This window comes from Ceratotherium simum, chromosome 2 (assembly GCF_057802395.1).
Source record: "Ceratotherium simum simum isolate JZ-2026a chromosome 2, ASM5780239v1, whole genome shotgun sequence".
Classification (NCBI taxonomy): Eukaryota; Metazoa; Chordata; class Mammalia; order Perissodactyla; family Rhinocerotidae; genus Ceratotherium; species Ceratotherium simum.
This window is the reverse complement of record NC_141901.1, coordinates 45,028,095-45,055,835: the sequence shown is the minus strand read 5'-3', so window position 1 is coordinate 45,055,835 and position 27,741 is coordinate 45,028,095. Positions and strand designations below refer to the sequence as shown.

The 27,741-nt window shown below is 42.6% G+C and overlaps 1 protein-coding gene across 6 annotated transcripts in view; it reads left to right on the top strand.

Annotated features, from left to right (window-relative positions):
* The window catches only part of PIP5K1A (phosphatidylinositol-4-phosphate 5-kinase type 1 alpha), a 36,756-nt gene extending 14,072 nt beyond the window's left edge, over nt 1-22,684 (top strand). Inside the window, exons 2-15 of one of the 6 annotated variants that reach the window (XM_004435996.3) lie at nt 4,298-4,329; nt 6,222-6,302; nt 8,701-8,831; nt 9,259-9,376; nt 9,556-9,708; nt 10,680-10,979; nt 13,175-13,380; nt 14,149-14,232; nt 15,095-15,143; nt 15,354-15,438; nt 16,498-16,644; nt 16,844-16,973; nt 20,678-20,726; nt 21,007-22,684. In XM_004435996.3, the coding sequence (XP_004436053.1) occupies nt 4,298-4,329; nt 6,222-6,302; nt 8,701-8,831; nt 9,259-9,376; nt 9,556-9,708; nt 10,680-10,979; nt 13,175-13,380; nt 14,149-14,232; nt 15,095-15,143; nt 15,354-15,438; nt 16,498-16,644; nt 16,844-16,973; nt 20,678-20,726; nt 21,007-21,009 (1,568 nt within the window). In that variant the 3' untranslated portion in view covers nt 21,010-22,684. The remainder of the gene's footprint in view (nt 1-4,297; nt 4,330-6,221; nt 6,303-8,700; nt 8,832-9,258; nt 9,377-9,555; nt 9,709-10,679; nt 10,980-13,174; nt 13,381-14,148; nt 14,233-15,094; nt 15,144-15,353; nt 15,439-16,497; nt 16,645-16,843; nt 16,974-20,677; nt 20,727-21,006) is intronic. The other 5 variants (XM_004435998.3, XM_087443468.1, XM_087443475.1 and 2 more) reach the window with 5 other exon arrangements.
* The last annotated feature ends 5,057 nt before the right edge of the window (nt 22,685-27,741 follow it).

Below are 27,741 nucleotides of genomic sequence, written 5' to 3'. Positions count from 1 at the left end.
GGCTAGTGGAAAGAAATAACCTTTCTGAAAACCTATAAGCATTTCAATTTAGTCTTATGGTCAGCATTAGGGAGAAGTAGGAGAATGTGGAGATGCCAAGGTGATGAAGAAAAAAGCAGAAATATTTTAAGCTCCTCCAGGTCAGGAACATATAACTGTGTCTAGCATAATTCCTGACATATAACAGATGATCAATAAATAGTTGTTGAATAAATGAATGGGGAGACAGAAATAATTTAGCATTGAACTGGTGCTGAGTTGTGTTAAAATTGAACGAGTGAGGAGAAGCTGGCCCAAGACTTTCTCTGTAGCATTTATAGTCAAGCTGTCAGCGTCTATACCCACCCTTGGGTAATGTGCTGTCCTCTCTTGTAGCACATGCCACGTTTCCTAGTGTGGACTGATGATAATGTAGGCATTTTAATAACAGTCCTTCAGAGTTTTGGCTTAGATGGGAAGAGGCAGATTCCAAATTCCTAAGGAGAAAAGTTTTTCTCTGAGAAAAGTAAATTTTAACATTGGAACTCTGCTTTATACTCAGTTTCCCCACCCCAAAAAAGGATGATATATACAGATCATGGATATGGATTATAAGATGACAATATATCCTTATCAGAGAGTATTTTTCACGAAGGTGCTAGAAAACAAACTTTCTGTTGACCAATATTCTAGTCTTATCCATAGGGATGAATTTCATTCCCTTTAAACATTGGCTGGCTGGCATTACCAAGCGGGTGTTGCCATGCTGAATTGGTCTTCTTTTCTTTCTCTTTTTTTTCCCACTTCTCCTCCTCTTTCACTTCCCTCCACTCCTCCTCCTTTTTCTGTACTTATAGAAAAGAAAACTTGATTATGAGGTGAACAGGTACAATGCTGGTGAGTCTTCAGTCTCATGGACTTGCTCAGCAGACAGTTTCTCATTGGCAGAGCCTTGGGCCAAGTGGTCAAGCCTTAGCAGATGGTACCTGGTTCTCTGCAATGTCTCTACTCTTCGTTGGGTTTCTGGACCAAGCTGGATGTTACAGCAACATTGGTAAAATTCTCTAGGTATTTTTCTCTTCCCTTCCATTCTTTGGTAGGTTGGAGCTCTGGTCTGTACCCTAGGGGCAAAACTGCAGGCAAGGAAGAGAGTAATTGGGTCCTGATTCTCCTTCTCCCTGGTCTGATTATTACTATTTAGACCCCAATATCTTTCTAACTGTTTCAGCTCTAGTGTTCTTGGGATTAATCCCAGCTTTGCAATTGCAGATAGCTAAGCAATTGGCCCAAAATTCCACTGACTGAAGTCCTCCCACCGTTATTCTGGTACTTTGCAAGAGTGTAGCAGCCCTAGAGCTACATGTTTGTGTGATAAAACTAGCAAAGATAGCAGAGTAGAACTTTTTAGGGGGTAAGAAAGCCCCAAACCTACTCTCTGCCTTGAAATCACTTATCTGCTTTTTTTCTCCATTGTTTATAACTTGACTTTGTCCAATGACTTCTTGCGTACAGAGGAGGTTATTTTCTAGGTGAGACTGTCAGGCTAGGACTGGATGTTGGCTTTTCTTGGTTCTGCCAGATCGCTTCCAAACCTCTTCCTCTGCAGTAAAAGAAAAGAGATAGGGCAAGCACTGACCAGGGAGTCCAGAATCAGTGTTTGTTTTCTCAACTGAAAGAATACTGATTTCCTCATTGAGAATCACTGATTCTGTAGTGGCGTGTGTGCACTTGCCAGAGGGTATGTTTGAGGGGTGGGGAGGCTGAAGAGTTTGGGAAGAGCCAAGTACTTTGAGATGCTAATTAGAATTTCATGAAGTTCAAGGTAATTGAACATTAAACCTTGCTGTGGGCCCAACTTTGCTCTTGCATTAGAAATCACATATGACAGGGGCCGGCCTGGTGGCGCAAGCGGTTAAGGGCACATGCTCCACTGCGGCAGCCTGGGGTTGGCTGGTTCAGATCCCGGGCGTGCCCCGAGCACTGCTGTGACAGCCTCCCATGTAAATTGGAGGAAGATGGGCACGAATGTTAGCCCAGGGCCAGTCTTCCTCAGCAAAAAAAAGAGGAGGATGGGCAGATGTTAGCACAGGGCTGATCTTCCTCACACACACACACACACACACACACACACACACACACAAAAAGAAATCACATATGACAACATATTTGTATAGCACTTTACAGTCCATAAAGTACTTTGATGTAGCCTATCTCATCTGATCTTTACATAAACATTCCAGTATAGGTTCCTCTTTTTTAAGTTAAATATAGAAAACAATTTACCTAATATAACAGGAATTTGAACCCAGGTCTTCTGGTTTTTAAATAGCTCAGCATGTTGACCCTTGGCTAAAAGGTTGTAAGATATAAAAAGGTTTGACTGTTTTTTTTGTTTGTGGACGCCTTAAATTTTGCAGTAAGTCAGTAGCAGTTTTAATCATAAATCTGAGTCATCTTGGCTTATTGTTTCTTGGAAGCTTTAGCTTAGGATTCCAGTCCTAATTTACCTAGTCTTTCATCCAGCTGAAGTCAACCTGATTAAAGATGAAGCATCCTATGAAAGGTGTAGATAATTGGGCTCTGCTGTTTTCCCAATTTTCTGGGTCATTTTATGCAGCACATCTTTCTAACAGCTAGATGACATTTCCCTTGCCTCCTTTTTTGGGAAGAGGAATGAAAACCATCTGTTACCCATATTTTGCCATACTGACTCACCATAGGGAAGGAAATTTTGCTGCTCTGCTTATTGGCACCAGAAATACTTAGTCTGTGGCTTTTGTACTACTAGGGGCTATCATAACCTTTCCTCTGAGCCCAACTATATTCTGAAATTCGCAGGGCTTTTGATCATTTGTCTTAAACAATCATAGTTAGCACTTTACCTGATTGCTCTTAATCCCATGTGTCTCTGTTGCTGCCTCATCGTTAAACCTTATATATGGACTGGAATTGGGGTCTTCCTAGTCAGGTATTAACTTATATTATTGAAGATCCAGCCCATTTTGACTCCTCTTTTTAATTTTCTTTAATATGGCTAATGTTTATTCCCTTTGAATTCTGTAGAACTAGATTGAAGTGATATATCAGTAGTCTTTGAAGATAAAGGCGAACATTCTCCAGTATGAAGGAGAGGAAAGTCTGTCTCCCTGAGTGATCATGTGTCTCTGAGATGATCATGGATGAAAGTTATGGGGATGGCAAACCCTTAAGAATTGATTTAACCTTTCAAAGTAGATTTTCTATAGATATAGTCTTTTAGTCACTTTCTTAACATACTTATTCTTGGGGCCAGCCCAGTAGCATAGCAGTTAAGTTTGCACTCTCTGCTTCGGTGGCCTGGGGTTTGCCAGTTTGGGTCCCGGACGCAGACCGACGCTCCGCTTGTCAAGTCATGATGTGGCGGCATCCCATATAAAGTGGAGGAAGATGAGCACGGATGTTAGCTCAGGGCCAATCTTCCTCAGCAAAAAGAGGAGGACTGGTAACGGATGTTAGCTCAGGGCTAATCTTCCTCACAGAAAAAAGAATAAAATAAAATAAAAAAACCCCAAAACACATACTTATTCTTGAAATCTTTCCTAAACTTAAATGGATGAAAGTCATGAATAATACGAGATTCAGCTACATGCTTATGTTACACATCTGCACTGATTCAATATTTAGTAAATAAACCTTACTTTAGTAAGTAAACGCCAACAAATTCATATTGAGTTTACAGCAGAAATCAAGATGAGGACGTAGGGATGCCGAATGAGTTTCTGCCCGCACAGAATACCTCTTCATTACTTCGACATTGCATTTTCTCATCCTTAGCCTTCTCATCTCCATAGACCAACTCTTTACCTTTTTTCCTGAAATAATTACTAGAGGAGTAAAGCACCCTAGATATGCTCTAAAAGTTCTTACCCTTTTAGCTCTACAGGAAAGATTATTAATCAAGTCCCAGACTCTCCAGTGAGTCTAAAATATCTCTTATGCCCTTCGTCTTTCAGCCATGGTATCAGTTGAGACACACTGACTTGGATGGTTAAATGTATCAAGAACAGATATATTTCCCAGAGGAAATATGAACACTTGAGTAAGAAAAGAGACTAGAACAAGAATGGAATATGCATAAGGGCTCTGTGAGTATGGAGGAGGAAGAGGAAGGGGCTTTTAAAATGGCTATCCAGAAGGATCTGGTATCACAGACCAAGAGGGAGGAGCTCATTGTCAGTTTTAGTTTGACTCAAACCCTGATTGTTTCAGTGTGCTTGATAGAGATTGTGTGAGTGTGTGTGTACACACTTATGGTTGTGTTTTGTTTATTTTTTAACAGCATCTGGAATCAAGAGACCCATGGCATCTGAGGTAAGGTTCATACTGATAAATAATGGTTCTAGAACTTTAATTGTGGGATAGAAAGATACCTGTTAACGACATCTTTATTTTCCTCCTACTTGGGTCTTGGAAGCTAGGTAGGGTTCTTACATCTCTTTGGTAAGCTAGAGACTATAAAACTCTACTTTCCTTGCAGTTTATTATGGATATTAATAATAGCTCAGGGCCGGCCCCGTGGCTTAACAGTTAAGTGCGCGTGCTCTGCTACTGGCCGCCCGGGTTCGGATCCCGGGCGCGCACCGACACACCGCTTCCCTGGCCATGCTGAGGCCACGTCCCGCATACAGCAACTAGATGGATGTGCAACTATGACATACAACTATCTACTGGGGCTTTGGGGGAAGAAAAAGGAGGAGGATTGGCGATAGATGTTAGCTCAGAGCCAGTTTTCCTCAGCAAAAAGAGGAGGATTAGCACGGATATTAGCTCAGGGCTTATCTTCCTCACACACACAAAAATAATAATAATAATAGCTCATGTTTATTGAGTATTTTTTAAAGTACCAAATACAATGTACCAGAGAGTAAATAATGTACCTAAGTGCCTTTTATAGGTATTCTTATTTAATTTTGCAAACAACTCCTATGAGGTGTGTTGTTATCTACATTTTACAGATGAAGAAAGTGAGGATTAGAGATGCTATGGCTTGCCGAAGGTCACATAATTAATAAATGGGATTAATAAGGCTGAGATTCAAACCCAGACAGTCCAACACTAAAGCCCACTCTCTTGGTTTGCTTTTTCTGCTGCCTGGTTGCGTAGCTTTAGTGAATTTGAAGAACTTCTTTTAATCATACAGAAGCTGTTAATTTCCTACTTTTTCTTTTCTGTGCAGAATATCTTCCATTTGCCTTTCTTCCCATGGAGTAGTTCCCAACCCTCTTTGTACTTCTTGCCTCTCTCCTGGGTTTTGTGAAGAGGCCTCAGAATGTGGGCCCTTTTGGCCTGGGATTTTAGGCTTTTCTCTTAGAACATCTTCCAAGATCTGTGAAGTTATATACTTAGGGTTTTCTGGCACTAAGGGCCTTAGCAAGAAGAGAGGAACTTGAATATCAGGCCCTCAGATGGTGACATCCTCTTTCCACTAGTCTTTTTGCCTTCTGGCTTATTAACTTAATGAGCATTGATGTCATGAAGAATACCTTCATGTCTGTCGTGCTGGCATCATGGCTTTGGGGAATAGCCTTCTAGGCTCTGCTCTACTGATTTTACTCCTTCCATATTTCAGGGGTTCTCATGTGGGTGGAAAATAAATCCATATCACGATCTCAGGGATCTCTTCTGGGCGCTGAGGCCCCTGTCTCAGAGGAGTCATCTTATTGCCTCAGCATTTTAATTCCTGGTCTTGTAGTACTTGAATTTGTCAGTGGCTAGATTATTTCTGCTAGTGAATTCAGTTTGAGCAAATAGTGTTCAGGTTGGGTTGAAGATTAGAGGGGTAGTAATTTCTGAAAGGAAGCTGGTGAAAAAAGGAGTCTATGGAACTCTACTTCTAACCTGTCTTGCTTTTGTAAGCTGAGGTGTATCCGTTTTTGTGGGGCTGCCATTTCCTACCTCTCCTGTTTCTACTTTTCTGTAATGATACTCATTTTTATTTTCTGTGTCATCTTTCTGAGGACCATAGGTGAAATATGTGTCCTTTGGAGTTTTCTTCTGTGTTCTTTTAGCCAATTAATTCATTGAGAAGCAACACTATAATTGTGTGTTTGCATGAGGTGGGTCTTCTGAAGATTTTATCAAATGTTCTTAACCTAAAAAGGGTGTATTGAGTGTTTTGGTTTGTTTTGTTTTGATGTACTATCACGGTAGCTCTATGGTGTATTACTTGGGAATCATACTAATCTTCACTCTTCTTTTTCTAGGTGCCTTGTTCCTCTGGCATGCCCATCAAGAAAATAGGCCACCGAAGTGTTGATTCCTCTGGAGAGACAACGTATAAAAAGGTGTGTCTGAGTGGAACCCTTTCATCTTATTCCAGGAAGGGATAGTTCTGTCCCCTTGATATTATTCTCCACATACTATCCCATTTCTTGCTATCCTAAACCTTTGTACAATAGCTATCGTACAACTTGGACTTTGGAGTTTACTTCACAAATGGTGGATTGTCTCCTGTCTGTATATGTGTGTTTAAATGACAATGTTCTTAATAGACAAATCTGGTGTTGAATGCTATTTCACTGTGCTGAAGAAATTGGGTTTTCCTGTTAGATGTGTAACGATCAGGGCTGGCCTGGTGGCGCAGTGGTTAAGTGTGTGTGCTTTGCTTCGGCGGCCTGGTTCAGATCCTGGGAGCGCACCGACGCACCGCTTGTCAGGCCATGCTCTGGCGGTGTCCCATATAAAGTGGAGGAAGATGGGCACGGATGGTAGCCCAGGGCCAATCTTTCTCAGGAAAAAGAGGAGGATTGGCATCGGATGTTAGCTCAGGGCTAGTCTTCCTCACACACACACACAAAAAACACGTAACAGGCCCCTAAAGCCATTCTTTCCTTGCTGCAGGGAACCATGTCTCTTGAAGTCTTTCTGTCTTTCCTCCAGTGCTAGATGTACATAAAGCGAAGGCTGAATCCCACCCAGCCTGGTGATACAGAGGTAGACAGCAGATCGAGTGTTTTTCTTTTCTTCTTTGTCGGGTTTTGTGTTTTTTTTGGTAAAGATTGTAGTTTCAGCTGGTGAATAAGGCCTAGAACACCTGCTTTTTGAGCTATAGATACCAAATGGATTGGGAAGATAGTAATATTAAGCAAGAAGAGAAAATTGAACTGGTGAAGGGAAAACAAGAGAGAAGCATCCTGAGGTGTTACAGATTCTTCAGTTGTGGACAAATTTGGAGATGCTTAGGCTTCCCAAGGGACAGTGTTCAGCCTCCCACTTAGCATCTGTACCTTGTCTGATATAAGGTTTGATTTCTTGGAGTCCTATTTCTGGCCCATGTAAATTTTTCTTGTGTCTGTTCTCTGCCTTTATTGCATTATCCTAAGTAATGACTGACTCATTCTCAGTCAGGGATCTGACTCTCCCTGGGAATGGTCTCTGAGGCCCATGTCAATTCAACAGACATTTATTGAGCTCTTTTTATGTGCTGAATATCGAGACAAAAAGGTTAGTTTCTAGTCTAATTGGAAAGGCAAACATTTAAAAAAAAACTAGTTATAATTTTAATGCCCAATGAGGACTAAGTAGAAATACAGGTAATATCTGGTGAGGGTTGGGGATGAGGGAAATCATTTAGAACAAAACTGTCCAATAGAACTTTCTACAATGATTGAAATGTGCTATATCTGTGTGGTTCGATATGGTAACCACTAGTCATACTAGAATGTAGCTAGTAAGACTTGAAGAAATGAATTTTTTATTTAATTTAAGTTAATTAACTTAAATAGCCATGTGTGGCTAGTGGCTGCTGTATTGGAGAGCATAGATCTAGATGATATGATATTTTCCCATGGAATTGGAATCCTGGACTGTGAGATTGGGGCTCTTGTATTTGTGTGGTTTTTTTTTTTTTTTTTTTTTTTTTTTTTGTGAGGAGCACCAGCCCTGAGCTAACATCCAATGCCCATCTTCCTCTTTTTTGCTGAGGAAGACTGGCCCTGGGCTAACATCCGTGCCCATCTTCCTCTACTTTATATGGGACGCCGCCACAGCATGGCTTAACAAGCGATGCGTCGGTGCACGCCCAAGATCCAAACCAGCGAACCCCGGGCTGCTGCTGTGGGTCACGCGCCCTTAACCGCTTGTGCCACTGGGCCAGCCCCATTGTATTCGTGTTTTGACCATAGTAGGATAATTTTAAATCTAAATACTTCTCTCAGAAATAATTTGAGTCTTTCAGGCTTTCCTCAGTTAGGAGCTTTTTTTGCCTCTCTGTTGTTCTTAGCACACCCAGTCAGGCCCTGCCTTAGAGATCTGAAGCTTCTGTAGCTAGGTAGTCAATCAGAATGTCAATTAATTTTAGTCGTAGTCTATATTAGATGAATAAAATGTTTGGAGGGCCCCAGATAGTCTGAGGGCAGGAACGTTTGGACTGAGACCTAAGGTTGTTCTCTCAATATAATGTGTTTTCCAAATATAGATATAGATAGGAGGGAATACCTGCCTAGCTGAGGCTGGTTTGGATAGTCCTACCTTTGCTACTGTGTATCTTCATGCCCTTCCAATCTTTGCCGGGCTTAACTGCCATGTAAAGCATGGAGATGGGGAAACTGGATTGCCCCAGTTTAGTCTGAACTACTAGAAGGGCGTTTGCTTTTGAGTGCTCCTTCTGGCTCTTCCCTCTTGACTTATTGCTGTGATCAGATTTAATAGTAGAAACTTTCCTCTCATTCTCTTGTTTCTCAGACGACCTCATCAGCCTTGAAAGGTGCCATCCAGTTAGGCATTACTCACACTGTGGGGAGTCTGAGTACCAAACCAGAGCGTGATGTCCTCATGCAAGACTTCTACGTGGTGGAGAGCATCTTCTTCCCCAGGTACAGAGGTTAATGTTCAGGAGAACATCCTGGGAAATACAGCTTTTTCATATCAACCAGTTTTAGGGGTTAGGTCTAATTTAGGCATTAGACCAATCCTTAACCTGGTCGTAATCAAGGTGATGTGGGACTGGGGAATTTGGAGAGCAGATGCTGTCCTTTGGATGCTTCCATGAGCCTCTGGCCTGTGGAGTGAGCCCTAAACAATTCAATGCATTGCGTAGGAGGCAGTGTGATTCTCTGTGCCTGTGTCTTAATCCCCATATTGTGCTTTTGCTCCACTAAGTAACTGACTCATCTAATCCCTCTGGTTCTCTCAGGAGGGATGTATTGACCTGCTTCTGGGTGACTCTGAATGTCTTCCCAGGGTGGACTCCCTGGGTGACAGGGACTGGTAAGTTATGGCTTCTTCTATTTAACCCCACAGTGAAGGAAGCAACCTGACCCCTGCTCATCACTACAATGACTTTCGGTTCAAGACTTATGCACCTGTTGCCTTCCGCTATTTTCGGGAGTTATTTGGTATCCGACCTGATGATTACTTGGTAAGCTTCTGGATCTCAGGAGCCTATGAGTCTAGTATCTGAGGGATACTCCCAAAGGAAGATGCTCTGTCCCCACAGTCTTGCTCTAGTTTTTCTTTAGAGTTGCATCTGTACTTGATTTCTGATTGAGCAGGCCGTGGTATCTCTGAACTTCTTGTTCTCTTCTCTCTGGGCCCCAGTACTCCCTCTGCAGTGAGCCGCTGATTGAACTCTGCAGCTCTGGGGCTAGTGGTTCCCTCTTCTATGTGTCCAGCGACGACGAATTCATCATTAAAACGGTCCAACATAAAGAGGCGGAGTTTCTCCAGAAGCTGCTTCCAGGATACTACATGGTGAGGGGAAGAGGAGCGCTGGTTGTGTGTGCTGCCTACTCCACTCCTAGACAAGGCTGGGGAGGCTGTCTTCAGTGGGGCACAACAATGCCAGTGCTTCTGTCTTAAGAACATAGTTTGGGCCAGCCAGTGGCGCAAGAAGTTAAGTGCTTGCACTCCACTGCGGCGGCCTGGGGTTCGCCGGTTCGGATCCCGGGCGAGCACTGATGCAATGCTTGGCAGGCCATGCTGTGGTGGTGTCCCATGTAAAGTAGAGGAAGATGGGCACAGATGTTAGCCCAGGGCCAGTCTTCCTCAGCCAAAAAAAGAGGAGGATTGGCAGATGTTAGCACAGGGCTGATCTTCTCGCCAAAAAAAAAGAACATAGTTTGTTTTTGTGTGTTTTGCCCCATCTCTTTTGCCTCTTTATGGCTAAAAGGGGTTTTGTTTATCTGTCCTATCTTAAGTGTTATTTGGCTTAGGCTATCCTACCCAAAGGCAGAATTAAATGATGATTTTGTTTTCCATTCTTAGTCCATCTCCTAGATTGGGGAATGAGGTTGTTTAAACAACTTCCCTTGATAGTACTCTATTCAATCATACTCGGACTGATTGCTCTTGGAGGTTCTGGAGAAGTTAGAGAACTCTCCTTTGCTTCCCATCATACCTGCAAGAATGTTGTATACTGAGGGCTAAAGGTTAAGACTTTTTCAATGCTATCTTCTCTTAACCTCTCTGAAAGACTATATCCATCATATGTTCAGTATCATGACTAATTACTATATTGGAGGGTCTGTGACTCTGCTTGGTGGTGATCCCATCATTGAGATAGATGCATTGAGAAATTTTAAACACATGTGATGTGGGCTTATAGGCAGACAGATGGTACCTGAATCCCATGTAGCAGACATGAGTGGCAACTTTTGCCCTTGAGTTTCACTGAAAAATCAACCAGTTTGCTATTCTACTTCTTTTTACTTTTGTACCCTCAGAACCTCAACCAGAATCCTCGGACTTTGCTCCCTAAATTCTATGGACTGTACTGTGTACAGGCAGGTGGTAAGAACATTCGAATTGTGGTGATGAACAATCTCTTACCACGGTCGGTCAAGATGCATCTCAAATATGACCTCAAGGGCTCAACCTACAAACGGCGGGCTTCCCAAAAAGAGCGAGAGAAGCCTCTCCCCACCTTTAAAGACCTGGACTTCTTACAAGACATCCCTGATGGCCTCTTTTTGGATGCCGACATGTACAATGCTCTGTGTAAGACCCTGCAGCGCGACTGTTTGGTGAGTTTCTGAGACACCAAAAATCTCAATCACTAAAACAGCTTGGTTGTTCATAGGCATCAAATCTATGAGAGATGGGACTCTGTTCCTTAGCTCCATATGTCCCAGACTTCATTTCAAATAACCCTTACATTAGATCATTGCTATATCCTTACATTTTTACTTTCTCCCTGTTTATCCTCCCCAGCCTGGCTTCATTTCCTTCTCTACCTATCCTGGGCCTCATAATCATACATTCTCCGTATTTTCATACCAGCAGTATCATTCCTCAGATCTTGGTCCTGCCTGCCAAATCCAAATTTATGTCTTGGAAGCTGAGTGTTGCTGAGGAAATGCTGGATGCACACCAGCATCTCTGCAGACTTATGATATCCACCGCCATTTCGGCCCTCAGTATTGCTCATCAGTCCATTTCCTGTTCCTCTCAGCAGAGATTTCAGATGGTTGGCACTCTCCTCAAATCATTTTCTCATTCCCATCCCCCAGCCTTGTTTCTCACCAAACTACCTCAACTTTCTATTCTGTTCCATCCCTTTGTCCTGCCCCCATCACCAATTTATAAATACCTACACTTAACCATCCTTAATCTGCTTTTTTTCCAACTTGGTGGCTTATTCCAGGTCAGTCCCCTTTGTGCTCTACATTTATTTCCTCCTATTTCTTGAGGATCCTACTTCATAGCTTGCTTCCTTTCCCTCCTCTGGCTTCAGTCTCTACTGATTGTTTTCTCTCGACATACAAACAGGCTTACCTCTTCTATTTTAAGGTTAGGAGAATTTTTTTCAACATATCCTTCTAATGATGCTTCCTTCTCTCCTTTTCCTTTCTCTTCTCCTATTCCTGCCTCAACCCACTGTCTCCTGGCTTTTGCTCCCACCATTAAATTGAACTGCTCTCCCCAGTGACAACCTAGATGCTAAATAGAGTACTTCTCAGTCTTGCCTTGAATTTTCTCAGCATTTGACAGTTGACTATTTCCAATTTCTTAACATATCTTTTGGGTTTTGTGACACCTTTCCCTACTGATTTTTCTACATTTCTGATTGTTTTTTTTGTAAGATCATCTTGTTCTACTCAATCTGTAGTGTTGTCCCTCCTTGCCCTCCTTTGCCTACTCTGCATCTGCTTCCAGGATAATGCCTATTTTAATTTGGTTGTAAGGACTAGAGACTTAGTGGAGCAGAGAGTTTTTTTCAAACTATACATAAGAATCGGTCCTGTACTCTCTTCATCCCTTACTTCACCCACCCAGCAAAACACCCTTGGTTGAGCTGCATCACCAAAGTGAGCTACTGGAACTAGTGGGGGTATTCCCTTTCCTACCCTGTTCTGGGGTGGAAAGAGGTTTGAGAACTATAGGATACAGTCTAGGCTTCTTAATATGACACCTGTCATCGTCAGGCCTGTCATTGTCTTGCCCCTACCAACTTCTGTAATCTTATCCTTTGCATTTTATGTTCTAGCAGTACCAAATTAAACCTCCCTGCACGTAACATGCTGTTTCATGCCTCTAGGCCTTGCAATAGTCTTTCCTTCCTTTATTTACTTAGACTTAATTTCTCTCTAATTTATCCTCCATAAACCTATTTATGTATTACTTCCTGACCTCCTCTATACTACTTCTCAATCATGTAAGCACTTCTGTTGTTGCACATATTAGACTGTATTGTATTTATTTTTACATTTGTTTCCCTTCCTAAATTACAGTATTCTTGAGGACAGAAACTCTCTTAAGTATCTTTATATCCCTATAAGCAGGCACAGTGCCTACAGATGGTAGGGATTCAGTAAATATTGAACTGAATTGAAGCTGGTCATGTAAGGTCTTACAACAGATCTGCTCTATCACAAAGTGTACTTTTACCAGACCCTCCTTGCGGGTCTTTACAGCACAAATATGTATTCTTTGTTCCCTTGAGAATATAATGCTCTTTTCATGAAGAGATATAAGGAAAGAACAAAGAGGGTCTTGTGGCTTAGGCAGTGGCCTCATTTGTATTTCCTTAAAGAAAGCTGAGGGGAATATAAATGAAGAGCGACCAGAGACAGTTAATGTATTCTTCTTCAAGGAGTAGGAGGAGCAAAGGATAATCCTGTGGTTAGCCCTGGCGGATAATTGGATCAGGAAAGCTGTGAGATCCTGAAAAAACTCCTCATGCCTCCCAGACTCACATCATGTTTTTTCCTTCTGTTAGGTGCTGCAGAGCTTCAAGATAATGGACTATAGCCTCTTGATGTCAATCCATAACATAGATCATGCACAACGAGAGCCCTTAGGCAATGAAGCACAACACTCAGTTGACACTCGCAGACCAGCCCCCCAAAAGGCTCTCTATTCCACAGCCATGGAATCTATCCAGGGCGAGGCTCGGCGAGGTGGCACCATGGAGACCGATGACTAGTGAGTAAGCTCAGGGGCACCAGGAAGGAGAGCATAGTCTCACAACATTTTTTCCCGAGGGAGGGACCCAGCTGCTAGGAAGGAGTAGCCTTGATTCAGCAGTTAGGTCAACGTCATTAATGCTTACAGAATTGTAGAATGAGCTTGCTTAATATAAAAGGAAAGGTGTCTTAAATTTGGGGTTTGTAGTACATCTGGAAGGAGAGAGATTCAAAATTAAAAGACTTTTTAAGTATACTCAGAGTCTTAGACATATGTCTGCAAATCATGTTAGAACTTCATCAGAAACAATTTATTATAGACTTCTTTATGGAAGGCATCTTATCATCATGGATCTATCAAGGAAGTATAGTTACTAAAGTACCATAAATGTTTTTTAGGTGGTTTCATTTTTAAGGTAGCCTTCAAGATGATTCTCAAGAAGAATGTCTTAGTGGGCATAAATTAAAACATGAAAGTACTCAGGAAGTTTAGAGTTAATTGAGGGAGCATTCCCAAAATTGCTGAGTAGGGGTGATTTTAGATTATCTTTGGTGGAGTTGGGGTGGGAAAGGCAGGCAAATGAGATTTGGAGAGAAAGAAGTTATAATACATATTCAGAGTAGTTCTTGGGGTTGGAGGAAGGCTCTCACTCTTCCCCAGTTTATGGAAGATGAGACAGTTATGTTTAGGTCTCAGTTCCATACCCTGATTTTGACTCAAGTTTGGGAGAAGCCTTTACCTGCTAGCCAAAAGATCTTCTTACTCTTTTCTTCTTGTCGTCCCCAGTATGGGTGGCATCCCTGCCCGGAATAGTAAAGGGGAAAGGCTGCTGCTTTATATTGGGATCATTGACATTCTGCAGTCTTACAGGTGAGGAGCATATGGATGGATCCCAACTTATGGGGCAGAGTGGATGCAGAATGACCAGTTACGTTTCTCTTTTAGATGGGTTTGTCACCGAATTCTTCCTGAAGAAAAAATGAGTTGCAATCTGACTGCTTAATCTCATTAGCTTTCAAATGGTGGTTTATTTCCTTGATTTTGCCTGTCTCCTAGCTTCCTTACCCCATCACCTCCCCAAACATGACATATGCCTCTGTGGAAAGCTGAGTCAGTCCTCAGAAGCACCAGGGTAAAATATGGCATCTGTCTGGCTCTTTGTGAAAAACTTATGAGATGAGTCATACTCCACATTGGGATAGAGCTGGAAACATGTTCCTCTTTTTCATGGAGGAAAAACAAATGGGTCACTGTGTTCTGTGAAAAGTATTACCCTGTGGAACTAAGAGTCAGTGAAGTGTTGGTGAGGGAGGAGCTGGAAATGTTTTTTGCTCCTGTAAGGTTTCAGGTACTAATGAGGACTGGACAGTATTTGATTCACTGACTTAGAGTATTAGCATTTAATTTTAACTCCCCTCTTCCAGGCTTGCCCATCTATCCCTTTAGCTCTCCTTTTACAATAAATATTCCTGTTTCTGACTTGCCAGGGACATATTAGCTACTCTTTTCCCATGGGAGGATAATTGACTTACCTAGAAACAGCTTTCCTCTCCATGCCGAATAGCACTACCATGTCTGTTTGTTGGAAAGCCAGCATAGTAGTGGGAGTGCTTGCCCAGCTTCTGTCTTTTTAAGTTGTTCTATTACCATTGCCCGTTTAATTCCCTAAAATAGAAAACTGTAAGGTCATTCATTTAAAAACTGAATGCATGATATACGTTTTTCTTGGCAGGTTTGTTAAGAAGTTGGAGCACTCTTGGAAAGCTCTGGTACATGATGGGGTGAGTAGCAGTCAGCTAGAGGCTCTCATTCTGCTTCTCTCACATCTGATTTGCCTCCTCAGTTTCGTCTTTATTTCTTATCTTATTTCATTTGTGGGTTCTACCCTTCTACTAGGGTCTCAGCCTAGGGGAAAATGACCCTTGGACTAGAAGGTCCACTTGCTGGGCCTCCTCCTCTCTAACTCTGCAGCCATCTCTTCTACTCTGCAGGACACTGTATCAGTCCATCGCCCAGGCTTCTATGCTGAACGGTTCCAGCGCTTCATGTGCAACACAGTGTTCAAGAAGATCCCCTGTAAGTGGCTTCTACCAGATGACCCCCCAATGGCTCCTTTAATCCAAGAAATGGGGGGCAGGACATCTCTGTCAGGGAACTGCCAAAGCCAGAGGCCTCTCCTGCTCTACTCACATCCTGTGAGAGCTGCTGCCTATCCTTTTGTCAGTCACTCTGTCTGTCCCAGTCGTTTCCAAGTTGCTGCTTTCCCCCTGGCTCTCCCTGCCTGTGTCATTGAGGTGACAGGTATTTCTGGGAAATTGGTGGGATTGCAAAAAAATGTGTAGTTGTGGGTGTAGGATCCATGCCACAGGCTGAGTTAAGCAGAGGCAGACTTTTATGGACAGAGATAGGCAAGGTTATTACCAGTGTTCTGTTTTCCATCCATATCCCCAATGCCAAGGAGTTCTTAGACTAGGATCAAATGGTTGGAGAAGCATTTACTGATTTCTGCTTAGCAGGTGTTCTTAATCTCTTCCCTCAACTTTCTTGGTTGGGAAGTGCCAATGTTCTTTCCAAACCTTCCATGCTGCTGCTAATGGCAAATTTCCGCTCCTGTTTCCCTCATCTCCTCATCATAGGCATCAGTTGTCCCTCAGTGAGACGGAGAAGACTTAGGCATGCCAGACAGTCTTAAGAAACATGGGAAAATCCTTTCAAAGTCTTTTCAGAGTGATATGTAAACGAGTGTAAAGTATCATCATAATGTTGTTTGCGTAAGTGCTATGAGGATGTAGAGTGAAGGGGTCATCTGTCAGGTTTAACTGAAGGAGACTATTAAAGAACAAGGGAATTATGGAATAGAGGTGGAAGCAAAGCCATCAAGGTTAGTAGGAGGGGAGAGATATGTATGTGTCTCCTTTCCTCTAGGTTTTCTGCTTCTTTCCAAAGTGAAGTGAACTGAGACGCCCCCTCCTCTGAAGAGTAGTTCACAAAGCTCATCTCTGTTGACATTAACCCTTCTTCCTGCTTTGCAGAACAACTTTGGGTTTGTGTTGGGGATGCTAGCAATTTGTGTCTATGTCATGGTGACGGTTTCTGAGTTGGGTGCTAAGTAGGCTTTCTCTTTCCCTTTTGAAGTGAAGCCTTCTCCTTCCAAAAAGTTTCGGTCTGGCTCATCTTTTTCTCGGCGATCAGGCCCCAGCGGCAACTCCTGCATTACTTACCAGCCATCGGTCTCTGGGGAACACAAGGCACAAGTGACAACAAAGGCGGAAGTGGAGCCAGGTCAGCGCCAGGGCTTGGGTCCCCATGTGATTGCACACTCCCTCCCTTCCTTCTGAGCCCTATTTTATCTGCCTAGGACCTCTACTCCCCATTCCTGTCCAGGAAAAGCCAAGTAGCTATGTATTTTTCCCTATATTTGCCCCACCCCATTTTCTCTTCTTTTTTATTTATTGATTTTCTTCCCCTTTCTTTTTTCCAGGCGTCCACTTCGGTCGTCCTGATGTTTTACCTCAGACTCCACCTTTGGAGAAAATCAGTGAGGTCTCGACTATTCCTGACCCCTCTCTCTCACCTGTAGTTGGAGAGACTTTGCAAATGCTAACTACAAGGTTGGTTCCTTGGCCCCTTTCTCCATATAATCTTGTCATCTCTCTCTCTTCAGGTCCTTGGGAACCTCCATAATTCTGTTTTTTCCTGAGATCATTGTTTGTCTTTTGCTCTTCACTAGATTTTTGCAGGTTCACCTTCCTAAGTTCATCTTTAGTGATTTGGAAAAGTGTGTCAACATCTCTGCATCTTTAGGGGGTGGGAGGAATCCTTTATGTGCAGACTTTTCTGATACTCAGTCAGAATACCCCAACTAACCCTTCATCTCCTGGTATGTTAGGTTAGAACTCTCAGCTTAGGATTTAAGGCTGAAAAGATTCCTGGGCAGTGAAGACAATGAACAATCTTTCAAAAGGATCCAGTGTAAAGATTGTGATTTAATTTTGTTAGCTGATGTGTTAATTATCTATTCCATCATAATAAATTACCCCAAAACTTAGTGTGTTAAAATAACAAACATATATCACAGTTTCTGTGAGTCAGGAATCCGGGTGTAGCTTAGCTGGGTCTTCTGGCGCAGAGTCTTTCATGAGTTGGTAGTCAAGCTGTTGGCCAGGACTAGGGTCTTGTCTGGAGGCTCAGCTGAGAGGCTTCACTTCTAACCTCATTTATGAGGTTATTGGCAAGATCCAGTTCATTGTGGGTTGCTGGACTGAGGGCCTTTTCCTTGCTGGCTGGGGGCTTCCCTCAGTTCTTTGCCATGTGGCCCTCTCCATAGAACAACTCAGAACATGGCAGCTGGCTTCCCTCAGAGTAACCAGGTGAGAGTGCATGCTCCTAAGCAGAAGCCACACTTTGGGTTACTTTTTGTAGCCTAATCTCAGAATTGACATCCTGTCACCTGTACTGCATTCTATTCACTAAATCTAGCCTACACTTAAGAGGAAGGGATTACACAAGAGTATGAATATCAGGAAGCAGAGATCATTGGGGGCCAACTTAGAAGTTGCCTGTCACAGTCTGCCTTCTGGCCCACAATGATTCATATCCTTCCATGTGCAAAATACATTCATTCCCTCCCATGGTCTCTAAAAGTCGCATCCCATTACAGCATCGGCTCAAAGACCAGAATTTTGTCATCTAAATTAGGTCCCGGTTTGGAGGAGTTTCCCAAGTGTTGTTCCTTGAGTACAGTTCCTCTCAACCTGTGGATCTGTGAAATTAAAGAGACAAGCTGTCTTCTCCCCCACACACCCAGCATGTAGTGGTGAGACAGACATTAGATATCCACTATACACATTCCTCTACAAAAAGAGAAGATTTGAGGCACAGAGGAGTCACTGATCCATAGCTAGTCCAAAATCCAGCAAATGCTGGAGTTTCTTTGATCAGGTCTCAAAGTATGGGAATAATTCCCCACGGTTCTTGGCTCCACCCTTTGTACTCTTGGTTTTGCCTTTTGAGTCTTCCTTTTTCATGAAAACTAGAATGTGTTTGCAGCTGAGTAGTTGTCTCAGCTTGCTTCTTGCCAGTAGAATTTCGGGAGTCCAATGGTCTCTTTTTGTTTTGCACTGTTTCCCATTCAGTCCAAGCCAGTAATGTTTTTGCTGATATAATACCCTCAAAGATTTTGTGGGCTTCCTGTGAATCTCATTGGGATTCACTCCATTAGACAAAAGCCACACTCGAAAATACCTTTTTGATAAGCCTTGTGCTTCTTAGAGATCCTATTAAGTTGAGAGGATCTGAGACAGTCCCTTAATCTTGTTGAATGGCCTTTTGTATGACTGAGTAGTACCCTGAGGCACCAACTTTGATTTTTCTGAGTCTTAAAAAATGTTTTACAGTCATACCTTTGGCTTCATCTTTAGACCACATTTTCCTGGCAGTGCCTGGATTTTATCCTTGCTTAGAAAGCCACTTCTTAATTTTAGCCTTGTTTGCTATCTGGAGAGGCTCAGAATTTTCAAACCATCAAGTCCTGCCTTCTTTTTGTTTAATAGTCCTTCCCTTAATTTATTTTTCTTCTCTCGTATCTTACTGTAAGCATTAAGAAGAAACCAGGTGGCACCTTCAGCAATTCACTTAGAAATCTCCTTAGCTAGGTCACGCAGTTTATTAGGCACATACTCTGCTTTTCCATGTAACTGCATATGACATAATGCTAAACTTTGTTCCACTACATTATAAGGATCCCCTTTCTTTAAATTTCCAATAAGATTATTCTCGCTTTCCTTAAAGCCCACATTGGCAACCTCCCCTTAAATTAAGTCTAAAATTTTACAGTATATTCATGGCAGTTTTAAACTTTCACTAAAACTCTCCTTAAAGCCTACTTCCCTCTTCCAATGCCACTTCCACATTTCAGATTTTTATTGTAGCAGCACTTCACTTTCAGGTATAAAAATCTATATTATCGGGGCCGGCTCCGTGGCTTAGCGGTTAAGTGCCCGCGCTCTGATGCTGGCGGCCCGGGTTCGGATCCCGGGAGCGCCCCGAGGCACCACTTCTCCGTCCAACGCGAGGCCGAGTCCCATGTACAGCAACTAGAAGGATGTGAACCTATGACATACAACTATCTACTGGGGCTTTGGGGGGAAAAAAAACTGAATAAAAAAAAAAAAAAATCTATATTATCTATTGTTGTGTAATAAATTACCCCATAACTTAGCAGCTAAAAACAACAAACATTTATTATCTCAGATTTTATGTGGCTTAAGAATCTAGGTGTGGGCCAGCCCCGTGGCTTAGCGGTTAAGTGCGTGTGCTCCGCTACTGGCAGCCTGGGTTCGGATCCTGGGCACGCACTGACGCACCGCTTCTCCGGCCACGCTGAGGCCGAGTCCCACATACAGCAACTAGAAGGATGTGCAACTATGAAATACAACTATCCACTGGGGCTTTGGGGGGAAAAAAAAAGGAGGAGGATTGGCAACAGATGTTAGCTCAGAGCCCATCTTCCTCAGCAAAAAGAGGAGGATTAGCACGGATGTTCGCTCAGGGCTGATCTTCCTCACAAAAAAAAAAAAAATAAAAAAAATAAAGGAGTCTAGGTGTGCCTAAGCTGGGTGCCTTTGGCTCAGGGTCTCTCAGGTGGTTGCAGTCAAGCTGTCAGCCAAGGCAGTGGTCTCATCCGAAGGCTTACCCAGGGAAGGATCAGCTTCCAAGCAGGCTTATGTGGTTGTTGGCGAGATTCAGTTCCTTGCAAGGCTGTTGGACTGAGGGCTTAGTTCCTTGCTGGCTGTTGGCCATGATACTCCCTCATTTCCTTGTCACATGGTCCTCTCCATAGGGCAGCTCACAGCATGGCAGCTAGTTTCCCTCGGAGCAAACAAGTGAGAGAGCATGTGCCCAAGAGGAAGCTACACTCTTTTTGTAACCTAATCCCAGAAGAGAGATTCCATCACTTATTCTGCATTCTGTTCACTAGAAGAAAGTCACTAAAATCCAGCCCACACTCAAGAGGAGAGAATTACACAGTGGCATGAATATCAGGCAGCAGTGATCATTGGGTGTCTACCACACCTGGGGATTGAAGACAGAAGAGAGAGGTATTAGGAAATAAGTTATAGCACTCAAGAAACTAAATAGTTAATTAAAATAATGTACTTCTAAATCTAGTAGCTTCTTAGCCTCTTTCTGAATCCTAAATTGATTCTGAAGTGAAATGTGGAGAAGCAGTATGAGATTTGACTTGAGAGGAGAGTCTCTTTTCTTTTTTATCTTCTAATTCTTCTCTCCGCCTCCATTTTTTATCTCCTGTTAGTTCAACCCTCTTGGAAAAGCTTGAAGTCGCAGAGTCAGAGTTCACTCATGTGAGTGTCTGGGATGTGGGGGAGGTGAAAGCTTTGAAGGGTATAAAAAGGATCACTGATGGAGTGGAGCAAGGAGTTAATTGGCAAGGTTAAAGGGACTGGGTGCCCCCTAAATCTTGCTTTTTAAAATTTTATGTTTTTGGTACCTTGTACTTGGAAGCTGAGGCTGAGATAGAAAATTTCTTAACTCTGCCAGCCAGGTTGAAATTAACTTGAATTCCATTCCTACCTCCTTATTTCTTACTCCACATCCTTAACTTTACACTCTTTCCTTTTTCAGTGAGCAAAAAATCTCAGAAGACCTGGAACAAGATTCTGCCATCTCTGTGATTCCAAGATGTCAGCCCTTGTCCCAGCAGTGCTGAGTCGTCTTCTTCTTGGTCGTCAAAAAAGGAGTGTAATGGAGACTAGGGGAGCTCTCCATCTCCTTCCCGAAGAAGACCCTCTCCTCCTTCCCCTTCCTCATGAGTGGGCATTAGTGCCTCGGACAGTTGAGGACAGCTGCATCCTCTCCACTCCTGAGTTGGGTGGCATGAATTTTCAACTGGCCAACCTTGGCTTCTACAATTGAATTTTTTCAACCCCCCATTCTTCCTGCTGGAAGTGGGGTTGCTGGACTTGGTGATTTTCATCCCCCTCATCTACCTTTCACTAGGAGCTGGACTCTTAATTTCCTCAGGACAGACTGGCTGGCACATTATCCCCACCTCAGCTCTTTCTCTCTGGAAGAAGACCCTGTAATCTTTGTAAAGGTTTTTCGGGGAGTAAGGGTATTTAACCACCTCCCAATCTTCTTCTTTTTTTCCTTAAAAGGGGAAAAGAAAAAATAGTGCACAGACAGCATACAATTTCAAGCCAGACAGTTTCAGATGAAAACTCCAGAAGTGTTGGAGAGATGGCAATTCATAGGGTTCCCTCAGAAGAGTGCTGGTGTTTGAGAAACAGATGTGTGGTGATTGCTCTGCCAGGAGCAGCTCCTCTTTAACTCCTCCTCTCTGGATGAATTTCTTAAGGCTGAAGGAATGGAGAGAGTGGGACATGGGGTAATCTTTACTCCTTTTTTTAAAACTGGGGGGCAGTCATGGGGATAGATCAGAGCCCTTCCTAAGCAGCACCCTACTCACTGCCAGGCTATAATGATTATTACTGTTTTGCAATTTGAAATGTATTTTGGTTGTTTTTCTAAATATAAAGACTTATCAAATGAATTTAGATCCTTCTCCAAAGGAAGTTTCTTCTTTGCTCTTCCTACCTTTTCCAACAGTGTTCTGCTGTTCCTGGAGCTGAGGCGAAGAGGGGGACGCCTGTGTCTGTTTAACGGGCAGTCCATATCTGTGAGCTAGAGAATATTCTCTTAAACTCATGGGGAGCCAGCAGATTCTTGCCTCGGTGAGGTCATTGTTGTGCCACATGCCCTGCCCCCTCCCTTCATGCAGAGAACTTGGAAATGGGGGCTATGTAATCCTTTTCCTCCCCATCTCCAAGAGTGTGGTTCTCAATGTGATCCTCCTACTCCTGTCGGGGGATTAAGGGGGCCTGGCATCTCAGGCAGATTGTTGAATTCCCATACTATCCCCTCTCCTTCCCACCCTACCTTGATAGTAGGTTAGCCCATACCTTAAGTAACTGTCTATATTAGACACCCCCAGCCGGTTTCTGGCTGCCTGTCTTTGCTGCCATGTTCTTTTTTACAAGAAGGAAAAAAACAATTCTTGCTATTTTTTTTTCATAATTTACTATTTATGATGTATTTAAGTGTTTTTTTCAGGACAGAGTTCTGTAGGGGATGGGAGGGAATATTTGAGGGAGGCTGGGTCTTAGGGAAGGGAATGGGGACTCAACATTTTTATGAAGTGTCACTATTTGCCTCTACTTTGTATTGTTCAGAAATGGCAAATGCAATATAAAAGTGATAAATATCTGGTTTTAATGTATTAAACTTTGATCAGTTATTTAGACCTCTTGTATCTTCCTGGTTCTTTTTCATATACCATCTGCTCCATGCTCCTACCCCACCACCCAGGCTCAGTTTTGTTCATGTTGCCCTGAACAAATGCTGCATGCTTTCCAGTTTCCCTCACTGCATCTTCAGGCTAACTCACGCTGAGAGAAATGGCTTCATTCCCTACCTCCATCGTAACAACTTAAACTTGACAAGGAAAAGCTGTGAATGGATGTGAAGGGAACTACTGTAGGTCTGTTGCCCCCTAGGTTGCAACCCACTTTAACTGAGGGATTTGGGGATCCAAAGCTCAAAATCTTAGGTTTAGGAAGAAAGGAGGGAGAGAGTGGGAAAAGCAAGCTTGAGATTGGCCCTAGGATTCCCTCCCTTTCCTTCCCCTGACCTGGCCCTGGAGTGTCACTCTTAGAAAGCATAGAAGCTGATGCCCTCAGCTCTGTGTTTCCTCTTCTGTGAGGGTTAAGCTTAGGCCTTTTACTGTGGTGGAAGACTAGACAAAAAGGGGGGCTCGTTCTAAGGTATGTGGGTGGGGGAACTTTGGAGAGAAGCAAGTTAACTAAGTATTGCTCTTTTCCACACCACTATTCCCGATCTTGCTAAGATCATTCTATAGATGTTTAAGCAGCAGCTAATGAGCAATGCACTGGGTAGTTGGAGATCTAAAGAAGTAATCAAGCTTCAAGAGTTTATAGTATCCAGGAGGAGCACACACACATAGGTGTACACAAAAACATGTCAGATGTGATACAATTAAGGATTTCAGTTCTCTGAAGAAGTGGTACAGAACATAAAGGTAGAAGAAAATTAGAGGTTACTGTGGGCTAGAAGTGTTGGGGCAGGTTTCACTTGAGCTCGAGGGTCTAGAGGTATCAGAAAAGCAATGTGGAGGGAGACCTGAGTGAGAATACTGGAATAGGTATAGGTGGAGGTAACACTGGAAACCCTGACTGCTAGGCTGAGGAATTTTTATTTTAAACAGTAGGCAGTAGGCGACAGGGAACCATAGCATGTTTTTGCCCTTAAGTAGGACGTAGAACACAACAAAATAATTTAGAGATGAGCCTGTTCACAAAGTTCTATCAAAGTAGATAGAAAAAGCAGACTGGCTAGACTATAATAATTTAGGTGTGAGGTGATGTGAGTCTAGGATGATGGTGATATCAATTGCAGAGGAAGGGAGAGAATTGAGACGGTAATAAAAAAAGAAAGCTTTATAATAGAACAAGTAATAGGAGTGAAGAGGGAATTGGGGATTCTCAAAAAAAAAAATTTTTTTTTTTGGAGGAATATTAGCCCTAAGCTAACGTCTGTTGCCAATCCTCTTTTTTTGCTGAGGAAGATTGGCCCTGGGCTAAAGTCTGTGGCCATCTTCCTCTACTTTATATGGGACGCCACCTCAGCATGGCTTGATCAGCGGTGCGCAGGTCTGCCCCAGGATCTGAACTCGTGAACCCCAAGCAGGGGGAGCAGAGTGAGCGAACTTAACTGCTACACCACCTGCCTGGCCCCTCAAAGTTTTGAATTTCAGTTTAAGCCACAGGCTCAGCCCTCCTTTAGGCTGGATCAGGAGAAAACTTCTCTAACAGGGATTGAATCCAAACATGTTTTAGGCATAAATGGTCGTTCTGCTACCCTTACCTTGTCACTCCCTCGTCAACATAGGCAACTGCTGAGTGGGTACAGTAGATACCCTCTTATGGTTAGAGGGTCCCTCTAGTGGTGAGCATTAGCTGCTACTTATTCTATAACTAGGCTGCAATCTATTTTCATATGCAAGTAGGGCCTATTAGTGTAAAACTTCTATAACTAAAGTTAGGAAAATCAAAACCGTAGGATAATAAAGCTGGAAATCCTAGTCTAATGTTTTACTCTTAAGCATGTCAATCTCAGCTATTCTGAAAGTTACTCACCAGAGTTGGAGTCTTATTCATTCTTTAAACAAAGATTTGCCAGTTAAAACAGATTTCAGATTAAAATGTTTTTTTCTTTGGTTTTTCAAGGACACAAAAAGCAGGTCAATATCATCTCCTGCAAAATAATTTCTTAAAAGTCCATTATAAAGCATCTCCTTGCTGTTTCCAATTTCTCTCCTCTCTTTTAAAAAAATTTTTATTATGGAAATTTCCAAATGAAAAGTTTAGTAGTTTAATGAACTGCCATGTATGCATTACCCAGCTTCAATAATTATCAACATAAATAAGGCCAATCTGTTTCATCTATACTTTCTACCTCACCCCTACTTTCTTGCTGTACCTCCAAAGAATTAAGTTAAAATAAATCCCAGGCATCATATCCTTTCATCCGTAAATATTTCTTTTTTTTTTTTTAAAAAAGATTTTATTTATTTATTTTTTTCCCCAAAGCCCCAGTAGATAGTTGTATGTCATAGTTGCACATCCTTCTAGTTGCTGTATGTGGGATGCCGCCTCAGCGTGGCCGGAGAAGTGGTGCGTCGGTGCGCACCCGGGATCCGAACCCAGGCCGCCAGCAGCGGAGCGCACGCACTTCACCGCTAAGCCACCGGGCCGGCCGCATCTGTAAATATTTCAACAAGTAACTCAAGAGATAAGGACTCTTCTTAAAAACATAACTATGACATTATCATGCCTTAAAAAACTAATAATTTCTTAATAACAAATACCCAGTCAGTGGTCAAAGTTAGTCAATTGTCTTACAAATGAATTTTTACAAATAGTTTTTTTGACCCCAATCTCTGTTGAACACACTCCAAGTTTTTGCCCCCACCACCCAACCAAAGTATCTTTTACTAAAGTCACTGATGACCTCTGTGTTGCTAAATATATCACTCCTCATCTTACTTGACATGTTAACAGCATCTGATAGTTTATTACTCCCTCCTTGAAACATTTTCTTCACTTAGCTTCTGGGATACTACTTTCTCAGGTTGTTCTTACTAAGATGCTGTGCTGCTGCATCTCCATCCTCTTTTGGTTCCTCTTCTCTGTAACCTTTAAATGTTGAAGCATCCCAGGGCTCAATCATAGGACTCCTTCTTTTAGTCTACATTCACTCCCTAGGTAATTTTAAAAAGCCCTCACAGTGGCCTAAAGATCCTGAACAATTTGTCCAACTCCCTTGTCACCTCATGATCTAAATACCATCTAAATATCAGCTAAAAACTCTCAAATTTCTATCTGCAGCCCAGACCTTTTTTCTGAACTGCAAACTCGTATATCCACCTGTTTATTTGACATCTCCATCTAGGTATCTTAAACCTAACATGTCCAAAAGCTGAATTTCTGGTTCCCACCCCTCCTAACTCGTCTTTAGAAATAGTGACTCCATTCTTCTAGTTGCTTAGAACCAACTCTGGTGTCTTCCTTAAGACTCCCTTCTTTTACATCCTCCATTAAATCCATTGGCAAATTCTGTCAGTTTGTGCCTTTATGATATACTCGAAATCCTACCACATGTCACCATTTTCACCTCTTGTTACTGCCCTAGAATAAGCCTCCATCATATCTGATCACTGAAGTAGTCTCCTAACTGGTCTATCTGCATCCCCCCTTTTTCCCCAGTCTGTTCTCAATGCAGCAGCCAGAGTGATCCTATTAAAACCTTGTCAGATCCGTCAAGCCTCTGTTGAAAACTTTCCAGCAGCTCCTCATCTCACTCAGGGTCCTTAAAATGATCTATGAGGCTGTACATGATCCAACCTCTCTTTACTCCCTTTGCCTCTCTGGTCTCATTTCTTCTCTCTCCCTCCACTCCAGCCTCTACTGGCCTCCTTGTTCTTAAGTACACTCTTGCCTGAGGCATTTGCACTTACTCTTTCACCCAGGTATCCTTCAGGTCTCTGTTCAAATGTAAGTCTTTCCTAATATCCTATTTACGTAAAATAGAAACCACATCCACTCGGGTTTATTTTTCTCTGCACTGCCTACCATTATTTGATAATACTGTAGTCCCCCCTTATCCCCGGTTTCACTTGGATGTGGTTCACTTGGATGTGGTTCACTGTGGTTTCAACCACAGTCCAAAAATATTAAATGGAAAATTCCAGAAATAAACAATTCATAAGTTTTAAACTGCACACCATTTTAAGTACTGTGATGAAATCTTGCGCTGTCCACCTCCCATCCCACCCAGGATGTGAATCATCCATTAGCCCAGCATATCCACGGTGTATATGCTACCAGCCCATTACTCACTTAGTACTCATTTCGGTTATCAGATTGACTGTATCCCAGTGCTTGTGTTCAAGTAACCCTTATTTTACTTAATAATGGCCCCAAAGCCAATTTTATTATTAGTTATTGTTGTTAATCTCTTACAGTACCTAATTTATAAGTTAAATTTTAGCATATGTATGTATGTATAGGAAAAAACATAGCATATATGAGGTTTGGTACTATCTGTGGTTTCAGGCAACCACTGGGGGTCTTGGAACAGATCCCTCAAGGATAAGGGGGGTCTACTGTATATATATTTACTTATTGGTTTATTGCTACCTTCCCCCATGGAATGTAAGCTCCCTAAGGGCAGGATTTTGTTTTGTTCCCTTCCAAGTGCCCAGAATAGTTCCTGGCCCACAGGTAAATGAATGAATTGTTGTTTGTTTTTGTGAGGAAGATCAGCCCTGAGGTAACTTCCCATGCCAATCCTCCTCTTTTTGCTGAGGAAGACTGGCCCTGGGCTAACATCCATGCCCATCGTCCTCTACTTTATACGGGACGCTGCCACAGCATGGCTTGATGAGCGGTGCATCGGTGCGCGCCCAGGATCTGAACCTGCAAACCCCGGGCCACTGAAACGGAGCATGTGCACTTAACCGATGCGCCAGCGGGCTGCCCCCTGAATGAATTATTTTTGTTTTTGCTTTTTTCATTATAGAGCTTTTGTTTTACTTAAATATGATCCTATCATCTTTTGTGTGCATTGTTGCAGCTCACATATCTCTTAATTGAGAAGCTTCTGACACGGTTCTAATAGGATATCTTCTCTATTTGAAGAAAGTTTTAGTTCTCCATTCTCCAGGTTGAATCAAATCGTCCTTATTAAGACCTATTTTTCACTATCTCATTTTTTTATGGT